Genomic DNA, 19,725 nt, shown 5'->3' on the forward strand with positions numbered 1-19,725 from the left:
TCCCAGTGGAATTAAACTAAAAATTAATGAGAATACAGAAGTAGAAAACCACCAAATTTTTGCAAATTAAGCACATGAAATTAAATAATCTATGGATTAAAAGAGAAAACTAGAATATATTTTATACTAAGTCATAATGAAAATACGACATCAAAACTTGTGGAATGTGTCTAAAGTAGAGCTCAGACAGAAATTTATACCTCTAAATGCAAATATTGGAAAAGAAGAAAAATTAAAAATCAATTTACAAAGTTTACACTTCAAGCTAGAAAAAGATAACCAAATTAATACCAAAGAAAGTAAAAGGAAGGGGGCCAGGCATGGTGGCTCATGCCTGTAATCCCAGCAGTTTGGGAGGCCAAGGCAGGGGGATCATGAGGTCAGGAGTTCAAGACCAGCCTGACCAACATGGTGAAACCCCGTCTCTACTAAAAATATGAAAAAATTAGCCAGTCGTGGTTGCATGTGCCTGTAATCCCACCTACTCAGGAGGCTGAGGCAGGAGAATCGCTTGAACTCGGGAGGCAGAGGTTTCAGTGAGCCCAGATTGGGCCACTGCACCCCAGACTGGGCGAAAGAGCAAGACTCTGTCAAAAAAAGAAAAGAAAAGAAAAAAAAAAGTAAAAGGAAGGAAATAGTGAAGATAAAATCAGAAATCAATGAATAGAAAGTAGAAGTGGCTGGCAGGGTGGTTCACACCTGTAATCCCAGCACTTTGGGAAGCCAAGGTGCACAGATCACTTGAGCCCAGGAGTTTGAGACCAGCCTAGGCAACATGGAGAAATCCCTTACCTACAAAAAATAAAAAAAATTAGCCTGTCACGGTGGTGCGTGCCTGTAGTCCCAGCTACTTGGAATGGTTAGGTAGAAGGATCAGTTGAGCCATGGAGGTTGAGGCTGCATTGAACCATGATGGTGCCACTATGCAAATAAAAGCCAGTTGGTTCATTGAATATGTTAATAAAGTTGATAAACCACTAGCATGACTGATAGACCCATATGGCCAATAAGCATATGCAAGGTGCTCAGCATGGTTAGTCGTAAGAAAATACAATTAAAAACTACAATGAGCTACCATTATAACCCCACCAGAATGGCTAAAATTAGAAGGATTGACAGTACCAAGTGTTGATAAGGAGACAGAGCAACCAGAACTCTCATATATTGCTGGTGGGGGGGTTGTTACAAAAATTTGGAAAACTCTTTGGTAGTCACTAGTACAGCAAATTACAGATGCTCCTTGGCTTATGGCAGGGTTATGTTAAGATAAACTCATTGTAAGGTGAAAATATCATAAGTAAAAACTGCATTTAATATACCTAACCTGCCAAACATAACTTACCAATTTAACTTAGTCTATACTGTAGAGCAGCAGTCCTAACTTTTTGGTGCCAGGGACCGGTTTAGTGGAAGATAATTTTACCACAGACTTGGGATGTGGAGGATGGTTTTGGGATGAAACTGTTCCACCGCAAATCATCAGGCATTAGATTCTCATAAGGCATGTGCAACCTAGATCCTGTGCATGTGCAGTTCACAAGAGGGTTTGTGCATCTATGGGAATCTAATGCTGCTGCTGATCTGACAGGATGGGGAGCTCAGGCAGCAATGCTCCTGCCACTCACCTCCTGCTGTGTGGCCCAGTCCTAACAGTCCATGGCCCGGGGGTTGGGGACCCCTGCTGTGGAGTATCAGTTGTTTACCCTCGTGATCATGTGGCTGACTGGAAGCTGTGGCTTGCTGCCACTGCCCAGCATCACGACAAGAGCATCATACCACATATTGCTAGCCTGGGAAAAGATCAAAATTCAAAATGTGAAGTATGATTTCTACTGAATGCGTATCACTTTCACAGCATTGTAGTCAAAATTGTAAGTTGAACCACTTTAAGTCAGGGCCATCTGTATACTTACATACCATATATACCTCATGACCTCTCATGTTTCATTCCTGGGTATGTAACAAAGAGAAATGATTGCTATAACCCACAGAAGACATGAAAATGAATGTTCACAGTAGTTTTATTCATTTTAACCCAAAACTAGAGACATATCAAATGTCCAACAATAATATAAATTGTCATATATTCTATTATATGATGGAATGGTAGATAGCAGTGAAAAAGAACTAACTGCTGCTATCTACAACTACATACACGAATCTTAGAGATTTATCACAGATTCATGTTGAGCAAAATAAGCCAAGCACAAGAGAGTACAATACATATGTGAAAATTCATGGAGCTGTACACTTAAGATCCATCCACCTTAGTGAAAAAAATGTGTATATATTATTATGGCTCAAATATAGAAAATACGTTTTATAACAGGATCTCACACTTCATATTTGAATTCATAAAAGTTTTAGTCAAGAGAAGATTATTCTGCAAAATTAATGTTGTCTTTAAGACTCTATAGGTTGAATAACATCTATTTTCTGATCTAACCTGATATGATCAGGAGACAAGATTGAACTGTCTTCCGATAAAGGACCAAGAATTTTTTTCTCTACTTTCCGTTTGGTGCTGCATACCAAACTAAAATCTAGAAAACCTATTATATACAATTCTTACATAATGTTATTTTATTTTATTTTATTTTATTTATTTATTGAGACAGAGTCTCTGTCGCCCAGGCTGGAGTGCAGTGGTGCAATCTCTGCTCACTGCAGCCTCCACCTCCCTGGTTCAAGCGATTCTCCTGCCTCAGCCTCCAGCGTAGCTGGAATTACAGGCACCCGACACCACACCCAGCTAATTTTTGTATTTTTAGTAGAGACAGGGTTTCACCATGTTGGCCAGGCTGGCTTCGGAACTCCTGACCTCAAACGATCCACCCTCCTTGGCCTCCCAAAGTGTTGGGATTACAGGTGTGAGCTACCACGCCCGGCCCAGAATTTTAAACATGGATTTTTAAATTTAACAATAGCTAATTAGGAAAGGTCATCTACTGTTGAATTTAGGTTGATCAGTCATAGTTTTTTCTTTGAATTTACCTGCAAGATAGTATTTTATATGTATTATTTGAGGAGTTATTTAAAAGTTAAGTTTTATGACTAAAAAATTACTTGGCTTTTATGTTTATATATTGCATAAAGAGGAAACAGTTTGGTATCATTTTTTCATTTACCATAGATGTCCATAAGAAACTAAGTCCTTAGCTCGTAAAATATTTTCTTTTCTTTTCTTTCTTTTTTTTTTTTTTTTGAGACAGAGTCTCACTCTGTCGCCCAGGCTGGAGTGCAGTGGCGCGATCTTGGCTCACTGCAAACTCCACCCCCTGGGTCCATGCCATTCTCCTGCCTCAGCCTCCTGAGTAGCTGGGACTACAGGTGCCTGCCACCGTGCTCAGCTAATTTTTTGTATTTTTAGTAGAGACGGGGTTTCACTGTGGTCTCGATCTCCTGACCTCATGATCCGCCCACCTCGGCCTCCCAAAGTTCTGGGATTACAGGTGTGAGCCACCATGGCTGGCCTCATAAAATATTTTCTAATTCCAAAAAAACATTTTTAAATGGCTGAGCACAGTGGCTCATGCCTGTAATCTTAGCACTTTGGGAGGCCAAGACAGGAGTGTCACTTGAGGCCAAGAATTCGAGACCAGCCTGGCAACATAGAAAGACTCTTGTCTCCACCAAAAAAAAAAAAAAAAATACAAAATTAGCCAGGCATGGTGGTGCACACCTGTAGTCTCAGCTATCTGGGAGGCCGAGATGGGAGCATCGCTTGAGCCCAAGAGGTTAAGGCTGCAGTGAGCTAAGATCATGCCACCGCACTCCAGCCTGGGCAACAGAGTGAAATCCCATCTCAAAAAAATTTTTTAAACAATTTTTCTAATTTAAAATTGATTATTTGAGGTTGGTTCACCTGACCTATTTCCTAAATAGTCAATATTTAGCAATTATTTAAAATAATAGAGTGAGAAATAGTGAATTGATACATACAGAATCCTGAAGAATAATATATAAGAATAATATATTTTCTTATAGGCAGAGCTTCTAGATGCTGCTGCTGGCATTCATGTGCGATTCAGATTAGGCGGAGTAAGTATGGATGAATGCTTATTTAGTAGTTTTAAAACACATTTTTATGAAATTGAAACAATGTAATTTTTTAAAATGTAAAACATTTTTGTAGTTACATTACAATGGTTCTTTGAACTTTTCCATCTACAGGTTAAATTTCCACCTGATATATACTATAAGATTTTTACTCACAGACCTATTGAAGATCTGTGTGCTAACAGCCCTAGAAATTATGCAAAACTTCCAGCAAAGCATACATCTTGTAATAAAAATGATCATCTTCAGGAAGAGGATCATAGTGGCTGGTATCATCGTATAGAAAACAATGGCTGGAGGCCAGTTTCTGATACAGTAAGAAAAGAGAAATGTTAATTTTTAATCTTACGTATTTAGAAACCCATTTATCTTTTCAAAAATTAATTTTAAAATTATTTTAAATTTTTGAAAATAATAAATCCTAGTAATTTAATTGATAAATTTTGCTTAAGTTAGCTACTCAGGGGTTGCTAATAATACTTCAAGGCACAGCAATTTATCTTTTTCTTATTACATTTATTTCTACTTTTAATTATCAACTTTGAATCTAGGCCATCTTTAGATACTCTCTGGTACTCGGCAGATTATATACCCAGTATGCAGATTGTAGAATTTGGTATGTTGAATATATTAACACTAAGTATGACCCGGCACTGTGGCTCATGCCTGTAATCCCAGCACTTTGAGCTGAGATGGCACCACTGCACTCCAGCCTGAGCAACAGAGTGAGACTGTCTCAAAAAACAAACTAACAACAACAATAAAAACAAAAGAATATACCAAGTATGAAAAGTGAAAATGATCAAGGTATGAATTCATTCACTTGTTTAATAATAAACTATTGCATATCAACCATATACCAGACATTGTTCTGGATGCAGGGGATAGACTTAAGTAGTTTGCCTTTCAATTAGGGAGACAGTCAAGTAAACAGGATATTTCAGTACAATGTAGTAAACATGTTAAGTGGTTTAATAAGGGCAAATATATAGTGTTTGGAATGATTAACAAACTCTCCTTATTATCTAGGGTATGTGTGATAGAGCAGGGGGAATGAGTTGGAAGGGGGAAGATAGACAACCAGTTAGGAGAAAATGTCATAACGGGGAAACCACAAAGTCTTAGGACATGGTACAGGGACTTCTGCATTCCTGAAGGGTGGCTGTACTCCTTGACGGTTAGAGTCATTAAAAGCAATCAGCACTAAGAGTAGGTCAGGTCTATTCATGTGAGAAGATGAGACACTCTTAGAATATATCTGTTTATCCATTCAACAAACACTTATTAAGCACCTCAGTACACTAGTATTTTGTTGATCTATCTGTAGCATGTGCTTCTGAAGGCTGAGTGTACTACTCACCCATCACTTAATTAGAAATACCTTGAAAGTATCTATCCTCTCCTCTATTTCTATCTTGGCATATTCCTACTGAACACATAGAAGTTCTTATCTATTGCCAGATAACCTCACAATCAATATTTCAACATTTTGTATATTCATTTTTGTTTCTCAATAGTTTTGGCTATCTACTGATGGTATGGTGGTGGAAGACAAAAAGGAAAGTGAATTCCATTTCTCTAAACTGAAGAGAAGGCAAGACTTGGAAAAGAAAAGAAAACTTAGAAAAATAGAGTGGATGAGGCAAATGTAAGTTGATGAAACACTTACTAAGGAAATATGTAGTATTTTGGGAAAAAAACAAATTTGAAATGAGGTATTGCTCCTCACAAGAGGGCATTAGCTGCAGGGTGTCTGCCCGCAGACCCTGACCCAAGCGACGGATGAATAAAACGCACACTGACACACAGATATTCTGTTTTGCCAGTCCTGCTGAGTGTCCAACCGCCTACACACCAAGAGAGGCTTGTCACTGTGGCTGGCCCCCATCAGCTAGGGAGACTCATATTTATTCATTAAGATTAGTTAACAAAAGCTTGAGTGAACGCCATTAGAGGCTAACTGACATTGTGGACTTCCCGAGTAAAAAGCACACATCAAAGGCTTGTCTTAGGACCACATGAGTAAACAAGCTAACTAGATAAAACTTCCCCACATCCCGTTGTTTACTACTTTAATCTTTTTAACTAAAGGTCATGGGACCAGGCTGCCTTTGGCCTGGTCTGTTACTGAGGTCATGTGAAAACCCTCAGGCCTTCCAAAAAGGTTTCGTGGCCATCATAAGTAATATTTTTCCCAGCAGCCTGATCGAATCCCAGCATTGGAGAACTATACTGCCTGATTTCAAGACTTATAAAGCTACTGTAATCATGACATTGTGGTATTGGCATATAGACAGAAATATAGGTCAATGGAACAGAATATGGAACTGTGAAATAAACCCCCATGTAGCCGGGTGCGGTGGCTCACGCCTGTAATCCCAGCACTTTGGGAGGCCGAGGTGGGCGGATCACGAGATCGGGAGATCGAGACCATACTGGCTAACACGGTGAAACCCTGTCTCTAGTTAAAAATACAAAAAAAAAAAAAAAAAAAAATTAGCCAGGCGTGGTGGCAGGCGCCTGTAGTCCCAGCTACTCGGGAGGCTGAGGCAGGAGAATGGCGTGAACCCGGGAGGCGGAGCTTGCAGTGAGCCGAGATCACACCACTGCACTCCAGCCTGGGTGACAGAGCGAGACTCCGTCTCGAAACAAACACAAAAAAGTATCAAAGACAGAAAGTGGAAGTTACAAGGCTTTTTAAGGCCTTATCTTGGAAGTCACAGCAACATTTATTCTTCATTCCATTGGTCAAACTCAAGTCCTAACAGGCCTAAGGGGGTCAAGTAAAAGGTGGGACTCACAGGAAGTTCCATCTACATTACAGCTTCACTTGCACTACAGAGGGGAAGGGAAATCCTTCTACTGGGACAGAACCTCAAGTAGCATACCTGGTTGTATATTGTGCCTGGAAGAAAAGATGGCCAGAAGTATAGATCTACAGATGGATGGTGACTGATGGTTTGACTGGATGGTCAGGGATTTGGAAAGAACATGGTTAGAAAGTTGGTGACAAGTGGTCTGGGGAAGAGGTATGTGCAGACTTCTCCAGATGGGCACCAAGTGAGAAGATGCTTGTGTCCTATGTGAATGCTCACCAAAGAACAATCTCAACAGAGAAGAATCTTAATAATCAGGTGAGCAAGATGACTCATTCCTTGGAATCAGTTAGCCTTTCCTCCCAGCCACTGCTATCCTCGCACTATCCAGCCTGGGCAACAGAGCGAGACTCCGTCTCAAAAAAATAAATAAATAAACCCCCATGTATATTGTTAATTAATTTTCAACAGAGGTGCCAAGGGAACTTAATTGGGAAAAAATAGTCTTTTCAACAAATTGGATTTTCAAATGCAGAAAATTGAAACTTGAGTGTTATCTTACAGCATGTGTAAAATTAACTGAAAAGAGATCATAGATCTAAATATAAGAGCAAAAACCATAAAGCGTCTAAAAAGTAATTGAAGGAGAAAATCTTAGTGCTTTTTGTTCTGGCCAGGATTTTTTAAAGAGGACACAGAAGCCAGGAACTATAAAAGAAACAATTTTAAATTTTACTTCATCAGGCCAGGCACGGTGGCTCACGCTTGTAATCCCAGCACTTTGGGAGGCTGAGGCGGGCGGATCACGAGGTCAGGAGATCGAGACCACGGTGAAACCCCGTCTCTACTAAAAATATAAAAAAAAATTAGCCGAGCGCGGTGGCGGGCGCCTGTAGTCCCAGCTACTCCGAGAGGCTGAGGCAGGAGAATGGCGTGAACCCGGGAGGCGGAGCTTGCAGTGAGCCAAGATTGCGCCACTGCACTCCAGCCTGGGTGACAGAGCGAGACTCCGTCTCAAAAAAAAAAAAAAAAAAAAAAAAATTTTACTTCATCCATAGCCGGGCATGGTGGTGTGTGCCTGTAATCCCAGCTATTTGGGAGGCTGAGGCAAGAGAATCACTTGAACCCTGGATGCGGAGGTTGCAGTGAGCCAAGATTGTGCCAGTGCACTCCAGCCTGGGTAACAAGAGTGAAACTTTGTCTCAAAAAAAAAAAAAAAAAAAAATTTTACTTCATCAAAATTAAAAGCTTTTGTTCTTTGATTGACATGTTACAAAAATAAAAATGCAAGCCATAGACAGGGATAAAACATTTGCAAAATATATGTCTGACAAAGTTCTTGAATCAAGAATATATAAAAAAAAAAACAAACCTCTCAATCACATTTTAAAGTGGGCAAAAAAATTGAATAAACACTCCATCAGTGAAGATATATACATAGCAAATTAGCATAACTCAACCAGTGACTATCATTAATCATTAGAGAAGTGCTAACTAAAACGATAATGAGATACCACTACACACCCACTAGAATGACTAAAATAGTCTGTCATGCCAATTGTTGGCAAGATAGGGAGCAAATGCAAATTAGAATGTGTACTTCAGAAAACGGTTTGACAGGTTTTTTTTTAAACAAGTAAACACACCAAATATTCTATCTAGTCATTCCACCCCTACGTATTTACCCAAGAGAAATAAAAACATGTCCACAGAAAGACTGTATGTGAATGTTCATAGCTGGTTTATTTGTCATTGTAATAGCGAAAAACCAGAAACAGCACAAATGTGCATCAGCAGGTGAATGGATAAGCAAGTGGTAGGATATCTGCACAAAGGAATACTACTCAGCAGTACAACAGAATGAACTACTGATACACAGAATGGCATGGACGAACCTCAAAATAATGCTGAATGAAATAAATCTGTCAAAAAAGAGTACATACTATGTGATTCCATTCACATACAATTCTAGAAGACACAAATCTGAAGTGACACAAAGCAGATCAGCAGTCTGGAGATAGGAAAGAGGAAAAAGAGAGATTCCAAAGGAGTACAAGGAAACGTCAGAGGGTGATGGATAGATTTATTTTTTATTGTAGTGATGGATTTACAGGTATATAGACGTCAAAACTGTACATTGTACAATTTAAATATGTGTAGTTGTACATCAACCATACCTCAATAAAATAGTAAAAAAAAAAAAATTTTAAAACCTGTGCAGAAAATCAGAAGACCTCCCTGGCAGCTCTGAAGTGGTCCTTTATCTCATAGTCACATCATGGGTTGAGGGCAACCCTGGGTTCCATTGCAAGGGTCACAGGGTTACAATGCCCACAGTACTACCAGATGCTTAACTCTGCCACGTCTTTTGCACTAAGATAAGGGCACTAGTGGGGAAGAAGTAGAACCCTGAGGCCTGGGATTAGGACATTTGGGCAAACATACACAAGGCTAAGAATCTTGAACTTCCAAAGTGCCTTGTTGGTGTAGGGAACCCTTGCTCTCCCTTTTGAGGGAAGCAGCCATTTTCTGCATAAAAGCCTTTCAGTGACTGCACTGGCACAGTTGCCACACACACTTAAGCTTATTCTCCTCAGGACTCCCCCTCTACTATTTCTCATTGCCTTTAGCTTACAATGAGATTTGTATTTCAGGACAGCCCAGACAGAGGTACAAGGTCCACTCCGAGAGGAGATAGTTTATAAACCAGAAGAGTTACAAGAAATTACTAATCTATATTGCCAGGAGTCTCAGAAGCATTGTGTGAGGGTGGATTCTAAGGTTGTTAGATCATGAGTTGGCTGGGCCGAACTTACTGATATGGCCATACTCACCTGGGACTGTGGATTTAATGTTTTGGCCAGAAATTATGTTAATGGTCTATTAAGTTAGCTAATCAAAGCCTGATTTAGGTAGAGCCAACGAAAGTTCTACCTTTGCAAAATGCTGGAACTTCTCTGGTATACTGTAGTGTAGCAGGATTGGTAAGGAATCAGAGAGACCGATGGGGTTGAGGAGGATATTTATTATTTTAGGTGTACCAGCCCAGTCGGATTAACATCCAAAGGAATGAGCCCTGAACAAAGAGTTAAGTTACCTTTTAAGCATTTCATGGTGTTGGGGAAGATCTGTGCAAGGGGAAGCATATTACAGAAGCGAGAAACAAAGATAGTTATTCAATTAATTGAGACATGCATTACATCATTTCTTACTTTTCAAGGAAAACATGTTTTATGACTTAAGTTTATCTGTCTAGTGACCTTGCAGCTGCACAGCTAGAGAAACAGGGTCTTCAGAATGCCTGGGAAAGGAGGAGAGATAAGGCTCACTAGCCACAGAAAAACAGACAGTTAATTTTTAAAGGACTCCAGCTCTTTCTCCTTCTCAGGGGGAATTGGGTTTTCTTACGTACAGCTGAGTTTCTGTTTACACATTCTTATTTTTTTCTAATTCCTCTTCCGTTAGAAAAAGGATTTCTAAAAGTTCAGGGAATTGTGTATTTGTTTCTGTTATGTGCAATCTACTAAATCAACGTCCAGCTATCACCCCAGGAAGTCCCAGGAGATACCTTTTTCGTCAAGCTATGAAGTAATAGCTTGGTGAGGGGAGCAGCATATTTCTTTTTTTTTTATTTTTTTTATTTTTATTTTTTATTATACTTTAGGTTTTAGGGTACATGTGCACAATGTGCAGGTTTGTTACATATGTATCCATGTGCCGTGTTGGTTTACTGCAGCCATTAACTCGTCGTTTAGCATTAGGTATATCTCCTAACGCTGTCCCTCCCCACTCCCCACAACCCACAACAGTCCCCGGAGTGTGATGTTCCCCTTCCTGGGTCCATGAGCTTCTAATTGTTCAGTTCCCACCTATGAGTGAGAATATGCGGTGCTTGGTTTTTTGTCCTTGCGATAGTTTATGAGAATGATGTTTTCCAGTTTCATCCATGTCCCTACAAAGGACATGAACTCATCATTTTTCATGGCTGCATAGTATTCCATGGTGTATATGTGCCACATTTTCTTAATCCAGTCTATCATTGTTGGACATTTGGGTTGGTTCCAAGTCTTTGTTATTGTGAATAGTGCCGCAACAAACATACGTGTGCATGTGTCTTTATAGCAGCATGATTTATAGTCTTTTGGGTATATACCCAGTAATGAGATGGCTGGGTCAAATGTTATTTCTAGTTCTAGATCCCTGAGGAATCGCCACACTGACTTCCACAATGGTTGAACTAGTTTACAGTCCCACCAACAGTGTAAAAGTGTTCCTATTTGTCCACATCCTCTCCAGCACCTGTTATTTCCTGACTTTTTAATGATGGCCATTCTAACTGGTGTGAGATGGTATCTCCCTGTAGTTTTGATTTGCATTTCTCTGATGGCCAGTGATGATGAGCATTTTTGCATGTGTTTTTTGGCTGCATAAATGTCTTCTTTTGAGAAGTGTCTGTTCATGTCCTTTGCCCACTTTTTGATGGGGTTGTTTGTTTTTTTCTTGTAAATTTGTTTGAGTTCATTGTAGATTCTGGATATTAGCCCTTTGTCAGATGAGTAGGTTGCAAAAATTTTCTCCCATTCTGTAGGTTGCCTGTTCAGTCTGATGATAGTTTCTTTTGCTGTGAAGAAGCTCTTTCGTTTAATTAGATCCCATTTGTCAATTTTGGCTTTTGTTGCCATTGCTTTTGGTGTTTTAGACATGAAGTCCTTGCCCATGCCTATGTCCTGAATGGTATTGCCTAGGCTTTCTTCTAGGGTTTTTATGGTTTTAGGTCTAACATTTAAGTGTTTAATCCATCTTGAATTAATTTTTGTATAAGGTGTAAGGAAGGGATCCAGTTTCAGCTTTCTACATATGGCTAGCCAGTTTTCCCAGCACCATTTATTAAATAGGGAATCCTTTCCCCATTTCTTGTTTTTGTCAGGTTTGTCAAAGATCAGATGGTTGTAGATATGTGGCATCATTTCTGAGGGCTCTGTTCTGTTCCATTGATCTATGTCTCTGTTGTGGTACCAGTACCATGCTTTTTTGGTTACTGTAGCCTTGTAGTATAGCTTGAAGTCAGGTAGCGTGATGCCTCCAGCTTTGTTCTTTTGGCTTAGGATTGATTTGGCGATGCCGGCTCTTTTTTGGTTCCATATGAACTTTAAAGTAGTTTTTTCCAATTCTGTGAAGAAAGTCATTGGTAGCTTGATGGGGATGGCATTGAATCTATAAATTACCTTGGGCAGTATGGCCATTTCACGATATTGATTCTTCCAACCTATGAGCATGGAATGTTCTTCCATTTGTTTGTATCCTCTTTTATTTCATTGAGCAGTGGTTTGTAGTTCTCCTTGAAGAGGTCCTTCACATCCCTTGTAAGTTGGATTCCTAGGTATTTTATTCTCTTTGAAGCAATTGTGAATGGGAGTTGACTCATGATTTGGCTCTCTGTTTGTCCGTGATTGGTGTACAAGAATGCTTGTGATTTTTGTACATTGATTTTGTATCCTGAGACTTTGCTGAAGTTGCTAATCAGCTTAAGGAGATTTTGGGCTGAGACGATGGGGTTTTCTAGATATACAATCATGTCATCTGCAAACAGGGACAATTTGACTTCCTCTTTTCCTAATTGAATACCCTTTATTTCCTTCTCCTGCCTGATTGCCCTGGCCAGAACTTCCAGCACTATGTTGAATAGGAATGGTGAGAGAGGGCATCCCTGTCTTGTGCCAGTTTTCAAAGGGAATGCTTCCAGTTTTTGCCCATTCAGTATGATATTGTCTGTGGGTTTGTCATAGATAGCTCTTATTATTTCGAGATACGTCCCATCAATACCTAATTTATTGAGAGTTTTTAGCATGAAGGGTTGTTGAATTTTGTCAAAGGCCTTTTCTGCATCTATTGAGATAATCATGTGGTTTTTGTCTTTGGTTCTGTTTATATGCTGGATTACATTTATTGATTTGCGTATGTTGAACCAGCCTTGCATCCCAGGGATGAAGCCCACTTGATCATGGTGGATAAGCTTTTTGATGTGCTGCTAAATTCGGTTTGCCAGTATTTTATTGAGAATTTTTGCATCAATGTTCATCAAGGGTATTGGTCTGAAATTCTCTTTTTTGGTTATGTCTCTGCCAGGCTTTGGTATCAGGACGATGCTGGCCTCATGAAATGTGTTAGGGAGGATTCCCTCTTTTTCTATGGATTGGAATAGTTTCAGAAGGAATGGTACCAGTTCCTCCTTGTACCTCTGGTAGAATTCGGCTGTGAATCCATCAGGTCCTGGACTCTTTTTGGTTGGTAAGCTATTGATTATTGCCACAATTTCAGAGCCTGTTATTGGTCTATTCAGAGATTCAACTTCTTCCTGGTTTAGTCTTGGGAGGGTTTATTTGTCGAGGAGTTTATCCATTTCTTCCAGATTTTCTAGTTTATTTGCGTAGAGGTGTTTTCTAGTATTCTCTGATGGTAGATTGTATATCTGTGGGATTGGTGGTGATATCCCCTTTTTCATTTTTTATTGCATCTATTTGATTCTTCTCTCTTTTCCTCTTTATTAGTCTTGCTGGTGGTCTATCAATTTTGTTGATCTTTTCAAAAAACCAGCTCCTGGATTCATTAATTTTTTGAAGGGTTTTTTGTGTCTCTATTTCCTTCAGTTCTGCTCTGATTGCAGTTATTTCTAGCCTTCTGCTAGCTTTTGAATGTGTTTGCTCTTGCTTTTCTAGTTCTTTTAATTATGATGTTAGGGTGTCAATTTTGGATCTTTCCTGCTTTCTCTTGTGGGCATTTAGTGCTATAAATTTCCCTCTACACACTGCTTTGAATGTGTCCCAGAGATTCTGGTATGTTGTGTCTTTGTTCTCATTGGTTTCAAAGAACATCTTTATTTCTGCCTTTGTTTCATTATGTACCCAGTAGTCATTCAGGAGCAGGTTGTTCAGTTTCCATGTAGTTGAGCAGTTTTGAGTGAGTTTCTTAATCCTGAGTTCTAGTTTGATTGCACTATGGTCTGAGAGACAGTTTGTTATAATTTCTGTTCTTTTACATTTGCTGAGGAGAGCTTTACTTCCAATTATGTGGTCAATTTTGGAATAGGTGTGGTGTGGTGCTGAAAAAAATGTATATTCTGTTGATTTGGCAGAACTCTTTTTTTTTTCTTCTTTGAGACGGAGTTTCACTCTGTCACCCAGGCTGTAGTGCAGTGGCGCAATCTCGGTTCACTGCAACCTCTGCCTCCGGGTTGAAGCAATTCTCCTGTCTCAGCCTCCCGAGTAGCTGGGATAACAGGCATGTGCCACCATGCCTGGCTAATTTTTTTTGTATTTTTAGTAGAGGCAGGGTTTCGTCATATTGGCCAGGCTGGTCTTGAACTCCTGATCTTGTGATCTGCCTGCCTCGGCCTCCCAAAGTGCTGGGATTACAGGCGTGAGCCACCACGTCTGGCCCAGGAGCAGCATATTTCTTGATGAAGTCTGTGGTGGCTGTCCTTTACAAGGCTGGAAATGACAGTGGGGAAAGCTGTGATGGAACTGGTTCCTTTAGTTCACTGGGACTAATGGAACTTTGAAGTGGTAGAGGTCAGCTGATGGCACAATTGCAGCGAGGCTTCCAGGTGTGGCTTCTTCAACAGCAAATCAACACAGCGCCTGGCACCTGGTGTGCTGCAATTGACCTGGCAAATGTGTTCTTTCCCATCCCAATCACTAAGCAATAGGAGAAACAGTCTGTATTTTCATGGAAAGAACAGAGTGTGTTTTTATATCTTGTTCCCGAAGATACATCAGCTTTCCTGGTCTTGTCCCCAGGGGCTTGTACATCTGTTTCCATAGAACATTATGCCTGTCCATTACATTGATGACCTTACCTTGCTTGGATGTGGTGAGCACATCCAATAATAACACCTCCTTGGTGGCTTAGTAGGACAAATTCACACTAAAAGGAGGCAGATAAACTTTGCAAAAAGTTAAGTATCTGGCATTAATTGAAGCTTAAAGACATTTGAGATATCCTTTCAAAAATGAGAGACAAGTTACTGTACCTTGTACCATCCATCTTGAAGAAGCACAACACTTAGAGGCCCTCTCTCAATTTGAGGGCTAACATATGACATATTTTGGGCATGCTGCTCCAACCCCTTTACTAGGTGATCTAATAAAGCAAGCTGGCTCCAATGGGACATGGAGCAAGAAAGAGGTATGTAGCAGATCCACAATGTGGTCAAGCTGCCCTACAACTTAGGCTTTATGGCCCAGCAGTCCCAACAGCATTAGAAATGTCCGTGGTAATGAAAAACTGTAGAGTCTCTAAAGAGACCTAATGGGAGAATCATAGCACAGACCTCTAGGGTTTAGGAAGAAGGCAGTGAATTCCTTCCTCTGCCAGAAGCTATATTCCATTTGAAAATCTGTTCCAGATTTGCAACTGGCTCCTGGTAGAGACTGGATGCTTGACAATAAGATACCAAGTGCTATGATCATGAACTGACCTGGGATTTATCTAATCAATTAAGCCATAAAATTGAGAGTATGAGCACTGTTTCAGTATAAAATAAATTTGATCTGTATGGGAATGAGTCTGATAAGGTCCAGAAGGCCCAAGTAAGCTGCATGAACAGGTGGCTTATACTCCTGCAACCGCTACTTAACGCTGCATTGCCTCCACATCATCTCCATACCTTTGGCTTCATAGGGAGTCCCCATGACAAGTTAACATGGAGGAATATGTTGGAGGAATAAGTTGGATCTATACAGGATGCTGCATCATCTAAAATGGACAGTTAATGATTTCAGTTCCTCGGTTGGCCCAGAAAATGATCAAAAGATATCCTTCCAGTGGGCACAACTTCAGGTGGTATGTTTGGTTTTCCACTTCATTTGAAGAGGAAACAGCCTGAGGTAGGGATCTCATTGACTGTGCTGACCAACATTTATAGTTTCCCAACTGATCAACATTTGCAAAGAATAAAATTGGAAAATTGGTGAGTATAGGTCAGGGTAGAGGTATACTCAGAATGGATACAAAGTATATTTTTGTCCCATGTGAATGCCCTCCAAAGGGCTTATATGAGGCAGACAGCTCTTTGTAATCAGATAAACAAGATGATCCATCCTGTGAATGTCAGTTTTTCCCCCTGGCACCTCAGTGGCTGCACTGTGGAGTCTTGTCCAAAGTGGCCAGGATTACAGGGATGGAGGTTTTATATAGACTCAACAACTTGGTCTTCCCCTCACCAAAGTTGTTCTGGCTACAGTCACAGCTGACTGTATAGCAAAGGCCATTGCTTTGCCCCCAGTAATTAGATATGCTGGCTAGTTGGTGACAGGCTGATTAAAATAGACCATTCCCATAAAAGAGGAGGCATCCATTTGTCCTCACAGTGATAGACAACTATTCTGGATATTAATTTTATTTATCTGCCTGCATTACTTCTGGCAACAACACCTCTCATAACAGAATGCATTATCCGTCATCATCATTTTATTTCATACAACATTGCCTCTGATAGGGGACCTATTAACAGCAAAGGAAGTGTGGTTAGGGGCTGAGAACAACAAAATTCACCTACCATATGTGCCGTCACCTAGAAACAGCTGGCTTTGACAGAATGGTGGCATGACTTGCTGAAGCGCCATCACATTACCAGCTGGGAGACAGCATCTGGTGATAAGCCAATGCACATGAAGAATCATGCATTTTACTTCTTTCCTGTGTTTATTTACCCTCAACACAATCGTCATCCGTAACTGAGCTCTGTATTTCTAATTATATGGGCATTTCTATATCAAACTCAACAGTTCCAAAACTGAATTTCTAATCTTCCCCATCATAAAAGTTGTTTCTTCTCGGTATTTCTTCTGGTCTCAGCTTATGACACCACATTTAGCCAGTCATCCAAGCCAGAAACAGGGCTTATCCTAGATTTATCACTCTTTTAGGGCCTACGTGTAATCTGTCATCAAGTCCTATTAATTCCACTTCCAAAGTATCTCCCAAATCTGATCTTTTCTTTCATTCTCCACTGTAACATCTTATCATTTTTCATCTACCTTCTAATTAGTTTCCTGGTCTCTAGTCTCTTCGTCTTCTCTGTATAAACACTAAACTGATGTTTCTAAGACAGAAATAATTTCTTTACTTAAAATATGTTAAGGGCTCCCCATTACCTACACCTCCCATGATATTTCCTCTCCCTAGGATGCTCAGCTGCATGGCAACAACATCTTCATCTTTTGATACTTGGCCCAAATAGCTCCTTCTGAAACCTTCCCTTACATACCTAGACACAATTAGGTACTTCCTTTCGATGTGCCCCATGGATCTTTTATATACTCAGTGGTCACATTTTTGCAATTAACTGTGTATTTGTCTGCCACCTCCACTAGACTTTGAGTCCCTACAGAGCAGAGACTCTGTTCTATTTATTTGCACAGGATCTCAGACTTAGTTCATGTTTAATGAATATATGTTGCTTATAGAATAAATAAAGGAATGAATGATTTCTTATGACTTGGTGTTACATTTCCTTTTCATAGAGTTGCAGGGAGTGAATGAGAAATTTTACTTTGTGTGCTTTGTTCATTTATGGCATTTAAACACTCTTCATTCTGACTGTTGCTGAGAATCAATAATGAAAAAAATCAACAAAATTTTTATTTTTTACCCCTATCTTACTAAAAGAATTCTGGCTTTTAAATCTTGTCCCTTCCTGTGTCCTATAGATCTTAGCTTTCCTCAACCTCCTTTGCAACTTAAGCTTTGATTCTTCCTAGGTCTCTGTTGTTTTAACTTCTCTCTCTGTCATGACCTTAGACAAACATTTCTTATAATATTCTTTCCCTCTAAATTTCCTAGTTTAGAAAGAATATAAGATCACGTTAAGGTGAATACAACTAAAAATGTATTGCAAAATTACCTATGAAGACAAATTTTATGTCCTTTTTTTTTTTTTTTTTTTGAGAAAGAATCTTGCTCTGCTGCCCAGGCTGGAGTACACTGGCACTATGTCAGCTCACTGCAACCTCTGCCTCCGGGTTCAAGCATTCTCCTGCCTCAGCCTCCTGAGTGCCTGGGGCTATAGCTACACACCACCATGCCCAGCTAATTTTTGTATTTTTAGTAGGGCCTGGGTTTCACCATGTTGGCCAGGCCAGCCTCAAACTCCTGACCTCAAGTGACCTGCCCACCTTGGCCTTTCAAAGTTCTGGGATTACAGGTGTGAGCCACCACCCCAGCCAATTTTAGGTCTTTTTAAAAGTTCATTAGTTTGTTTATAAAACAAATTATGAAGTGATCTTTTATTTCTGATCACTATATTTGAAACACTTTCTACTTGCAAACCTGTTATTTTATCAATATTTATACCATTTAATTATAATAGTAACTTATTTTATTTTTATTTATTTATTTATTTATTTATTTATTTATTTATTTATTTATTTATTTTGAGATGGAGTCTTGCTCTGTTGCCCAGGCTGGAGTGCAGTGGCGTCATCTCGGCTCACTGCAAGCTCCGCCTCCCAGGTTCACGCCATTCTCCTGCCTCAGCCTCCCTAGTAGCTGGGACTACAGGCACCCGCCACCATGCCTGGCTAATTTTTTTTGTATTTTTAGTAGAGGCAGAATTTCACTGTGTCAGCCAGGATTGTCTCGATCTCCTGACCTCGTGATCTGCCCACCTTGGCCTCCCAAAGTGCTGGGAAAAATAAGAGGCCAGGCACAGTGGCTCACACCTGTAATCCCAGCACTTTGGGAGGTGGAGGCGGGCAGATCACTTGAGGTCAGGAGTTTGAGACCAGCCTGGCCAACATGGTAAAACCCCATCTCTACTAAAAATACAAAAATTACCCAGGCATGGTGGTGCTCTCCTGTGATCCCAGCTAGTTGGAAGGCTGAGGCAGGAGAACTGCTTGAACCCAGGCGGCAGAGGTTGCAGTGAGCCAAGATCGTGCCACTGCACTCCAGCCTGGGCAACAGAGCATTTGCTCTCATGGATCATTATCCATTTAAAATCTGATGAAGTCAAAATTTCATGAGGGCAAGGATGTATCTTCTCACTGTTATAGCCCTACCACCCGATACAGTGTCAGCCTATGAATGCTTACTGTGTACCAGTCATTGTTCTAAATGCTTTACATAGATTTACACTTCTTTTTTTATTATTATTATTAAAAATTTCAGCTGGGCGCGGTGGCTCATGCCTGTAATCCCAGCACTTTGGGAGGCCAAGGCGGGCAGATCACGAGGTCAGGAGATCGAGACCATCCTGGCTCACACGGTGAAATCCCATCTCTGCTAAAAAATACAAAAAATTAGCCAGGCGTGGTGGCAGGCGCCTGTAGTCCCAGCTACTCGGGAGGCTGAGACAGGAGACTGGCGTGAACCCAGGAGGCGGAGCTTGCAGTGAGCCGAGATCACGCCACTGCACTCCAGCCTGGGCGATAGAGCGAGACTCCATCTCAAAACAAACAAAAAAAATTTGGGCTGGGCGCAGTGGCTCACGCCTGTAATCACAATACTTTGGGAGGCTGAGGTGGGCAGATCACAAGGTTAGGAGTTCGAGACCAGCCTGGCCAATATGGTGAAACCTCGTCTCTACTAAAAATAGAAAAATTAGCTGGGCGTGGTGGGCTGTAGTCCCAGCTACTTGGGAGGCTGAGGCAGGAGAATCGCTTGAACCCAGGACTCAGAGGTTGCAGTGAGCTGAGATCACATCACTGCACTCTAGCCTGGGCGACAGAGCAACTCTGTCTCAAAAAAAAAAAAAAAAAAATTGTAGAGACAGGTTGTCCCTATTTTACCCAGGCTGGTCTTGAACTCCTGGGTTCAAGGGAGTCTCCCGCCTCGGTCTCCCAAAGTGCTG

General features: G+C 40.5%; 1 protein-coding gene across 2 annotated transcripts in view; it reads left to right on the forward strand.

Moving 5' to 3' along the window:
• Positions 1-19,725, forward strand: part of C15H11orf65 (chromosome 15 C11orf65 homolog) — a 173,021-nt gene that overhangs the window by 67,595 nt on the left and 85,701 nt on the right. Inside the window, exons 4-6 of one of the 2 annotated variants that reach the window (XM_030828862.1) lie at positions 3,988-4,041; positions 4,174-4,374; positions 5,577-5,707. In XM_030828862.1, coding sequence (XP_030684722.1) covers positions 3,988-4,041; positions 4,174-4,374; positions 5,577-5,707 — 386 coding nt within the window. The remainder of the gene's footprint in view (positions 1-3,987; positions 4,042-4,173; positions 4,375-5,576; positions 5,708-19,725) is intronic. The other variant, XM_030828863.1, reaches the window with a different exon arrangement.

Source organism: Nomascus leucogenys, chromosome 15 (assembly GCF_006542625.1).
Source record: "Nomascus leucogenys isolate Asia chromosome 15, Asia_NLE_v1, whole genome shotgun sequence".
NCBI classification, from domain to species: Eukaryota; Metazoa; Chordata; class Mammalia; order Primates; family Hylobatidae; genus Nomascus; species Nomascus leucogenys.